Here is a 3,674-nt window from a genome sequence, read left to right on the forward strand (position 1 = left end):
TTGTAGAATAGCTACTATATTTGATATAGAACCGTTAGTAAAATATATTTTATAAAGTACATTAGTTTTTCATTCAACAGATGATACAACTCTATGGATCTACTCATATTTTAGTTTTAAATGTAGAATACAATTTTGTGTCAGAGATAAGACAATGTAATTATGTACCTACATTGTACAACCAGAATACCATCAGACTATGTATTGTCTATTAAATTACTACAATTTATAACTTAGAAGTGTTTCATTAAATACTGCAGACACAATGGCAACTATGTTTTCTAAATAAAATATAAATTAATATTGTACGGGTAAAATATCAATATAATATTAGGTATACATAAATCATTATAGTTAAAATATTCAGTCCTCTTTGTATATGATATTAAAAACATTATTACAATTTTAATCATAATTAGGTACAAGTAATTTAAATTTATTTATTTATGAGATAGATGGAAATAGTAATAGCATAAACTTAAAATACTTATCAAAAATAGTAACAAACACCCCATTATATTAATAAATATTAGTGTTAACATTTAAAAATAAATATATAAAATTAATGGCTGTAGTCAATGGTAAGACTTTATAGTATATATTTTTTATATTTATTTATTCATAACATTAATGTTGAGATTCTTAATAAAAAAAAATAACTTACATAAATATATTCTACCATACATTTAATACCATTGTTGAATAGTTGATAAAATACATGTATAGAATATAATGATGGCATGAATGTTATAAAGAGATAAATTACAAAACAAATGATGTACTCAATAGTTATATTACATTTTATATACTTAATTTATAATTGTGTTGAATTTTGTAATGTGTTAATGTGTAACAAAACTTTCGTTAAAGTTATTGTCAGGGATACGATTATTAGCTAGAGTTTCTCTGAACTCATAAGACCAAAATCCATTAAAATCTATCAAAATGTTTATCAATATATGACCCATTTTACTGCGTATGATATCTTTTAAAGTTATTTTATTTGGATCTTCTGGCTTGATCATATCAAATATTTCATCTTTTATGTCTTCCAATGAAACCATCTGTTGTTGCTCTTTAGGTAATCTGTCGGCAACAGCCTGTAAAAAATAATAATATTATAACAAAATTAATAACAATATTTCAGGGCTTGTACACTGATTAATATAATTATGGCATTAATATTTTATAAGCATTATTTTTATGTATATGCTTCTACAAAATATACCCAATTGATAAGACATCAAATTATTATAAGTAAAACTTAAATGTGGTATAGGCACTATTTAAATAAAACATTAAATATTTTGGTATGCATGACTTTCTCACCAAGTTTTTAAAAATATACTTAAAATTAATCGACTTTATTATTCTTCATACAAAAGAAATATTAACGAGAACAGATAGAAACCACTTACATAGTACATAAAAGAGGTAAGGTATTGCAATTGTAAGCTAATTGTTACTAATGATATAAAATGATAGGTATTATTTAGCTATTTATTGTATGACAAATAGTTATATTTTCAAAAGAAATTAAAATTCACAAATTAGTTATTTAAATATTAAACAAAAAATATAATTTTAAACAGCTAATAACTATTGTTGTATAGTTAAATATATAATGTTTATAATATATATTATTACAATGTATAGTTAAATTACCTTGAAATATCACTTAATCTTCTTTAGAGTATTGAAAACAGTAAGTTTAGAATTTGTATGTATTTATATTATAATTACTTCACGTCTAGTGTGATATAATAATACAAATTAGAGATTATATACTCTATTCAAGATAAGAAATACCTGCGGCAGCAAGCTACTGCGCAGGGGTATGGCAAGTATACAAATAGTTGTCACGGTGAAGGTGACAAATGGGTGTTGCCCAACCATTAGCGACAAAAACTGGTCGCCGCCACAAGCATTTCTTATTTTGAACAGAGTACAGAAAAGAATTCACAAATACCGTATAATATAAATTTAAATTGAAGTTAAAATACTTATATAACTCATAAGTATCTATACTATATCTATGCTATATCTAACTGATGTATGTAAAAAACCCAAATCAATAAATAAATAAATAATACATTCCAAGAACAATTTATAAAATGTCTAAACATCTAACATAAAACAGAAAATATCTGATGCAAAATAATTTAATTTCTATTTAATTCTTACAATATTTAATATCATTAATCAATATCATAACTCAAAAAATTATGGTCTACTAGAACACAAAATTTACAGGAGGTAATCACAATATTGTCAGTAAAAATGTGAACAGGTTCAATCATTTATGATAAGGATTTTAATTTTCAGCATTTTTGACCTATTGATTAATCATCCAACACAATTTTAACCCATAAAATATGGCCTAATAACTGATATAACCTGTTAATATATTGTACTTGTTATTGTTAAGATCATCAATATTTGACTATTATGTGTTTCGTACAATAGGCACCATAAAATATTATAATTAAAATTAACTTATTAAATTATGTTGGAAATGACAAGAAATATTCTTCCAAAGTCAATTAAAAACTTAAATAACAATCACAATTAAAAATAATTGGAAATGCATTTCACAAAAGTGCTTGAAATTACCAAGTTATTTTAAACCACACCTAAAGAAAAGAAAATTAAGTATACAAAGTAAGCAAGTAAATAGATTAAAATAAACTTAATTCACACAAAATTTGATGGAAAAACACTAATAAAAGAATTTGGACATGGGCTTAAATGTGTATAAAAAAAAAATTACCCTAGAAAAATAGTTGATGGTAAATGAATCCAAGTATCCTTGATTCTTTATATCTAAAAATTTAAATAAATATCGTAGAGATTGAGGTTCATGTCGATTTTCTGTAGCCAATACAAAGTTCAAATAACCCTTGTAGTCCATTTCACCAGCATATGTGAATGCATCTTGGAACACTCTATCCAAAAATACTGAAGTGAGAGCACCTGATTTGTACCTATAATAAAAAAATTTACCATAATTAACAACTTTATATTTTTATTTTGTATACATAAATGTATTAATTATTATTGTATTAATAATAAGTATTATAAATCATTTAAATTCTGATTATGTAATTTTATACACAAGGTTAAACATTTATGTAGAAGATTTTGTAATTTTGTGGAAAAGTACATTCAGTTAAAGATTTAAAACATAATATTTTAACATCAAATGAAGCTACATCAATGAATGGCAAAATACTACAAAACTCCTCCAAAAAAATGTTTGAAGAACGCTACTATCAGTATTTGGGCGTCAGAGCCGGTAAGTTTTTTAGTACAAAAACATGTCTTTTAGGAAAAACTCTCACGCCATGTAGAATAGTCAGATTATGTCAAATTGTTTTTTTTAATTTAAAAGGAGAACATTTTGCATGTTGGATCGAAGTCCGATTTTCAAAATTATAATTATGGAAGCTAAAATATGTGGTTGAATAATGCACAATATTTGTTCTGTTCAAACATATTTTTCTATTTACTATTTAAAGTAAAATGAAAATTCTGCCTCTGAGGCAACCTGAAAAATGTTCTCTTTTATTAAATAAAAAAAGAATTAACAAAATCCGACTACCTATTCTACAGGGCGTGAAAGTTTTTCCTGTAGTCATTTTTGTTGATATAATACACCGTATCAACCCCTCTCC

General features: G+C 24.6%; 1 protein-coding gene across 2 annotated transcripts in view; it reads right to left on the bottom strand.

The window, feature by feature from the left end:
* Positions 1 to 3,674, bottom strand: part of LOC100161436 (serine/threonine-protein phosphatase 2A regulatory subunit B'' subunit gamma) — a 16,919-nt gene continuing 13,245 nt past the window's right edge. For both annotated transcript variants that reach the window (XM_008186111.3, XM_001949549.5), the window contains exons 9-10: positions 2,771 to 2,984; positions 1 to 1,100 (exon numbers count right to left, since the gene is read on the bottom strand). In XM_008186111.3, the coding sequence (XP_008184333.1) occupies positions 843 to 1,100; positions 2,771 to 2,984 (472 nt within the window). In that variant the 3' untranslated portion in view covers positions 1 to 842. The remainder of the gene's footprint in view (positions 1,101 to 2,770; positions 2,985 to 3,674) is intronic.

This window comes from Acyrthosiphon pisum, chromosome X, assembly GCF_005508785.2.
Source record: "Acyrthosiphon pisum isolate AL4f chromosome X, pea_aphid_22Mar2018_4r6ur, whole genome shotgun sequence".
NCBI classification, from domain to species: Eukaryota; Metazoa; Arthropoda; class Insecta; order Hemiptera; family Aphididae; genus Acyrthosiphon; species Acyrthosiphon pisum.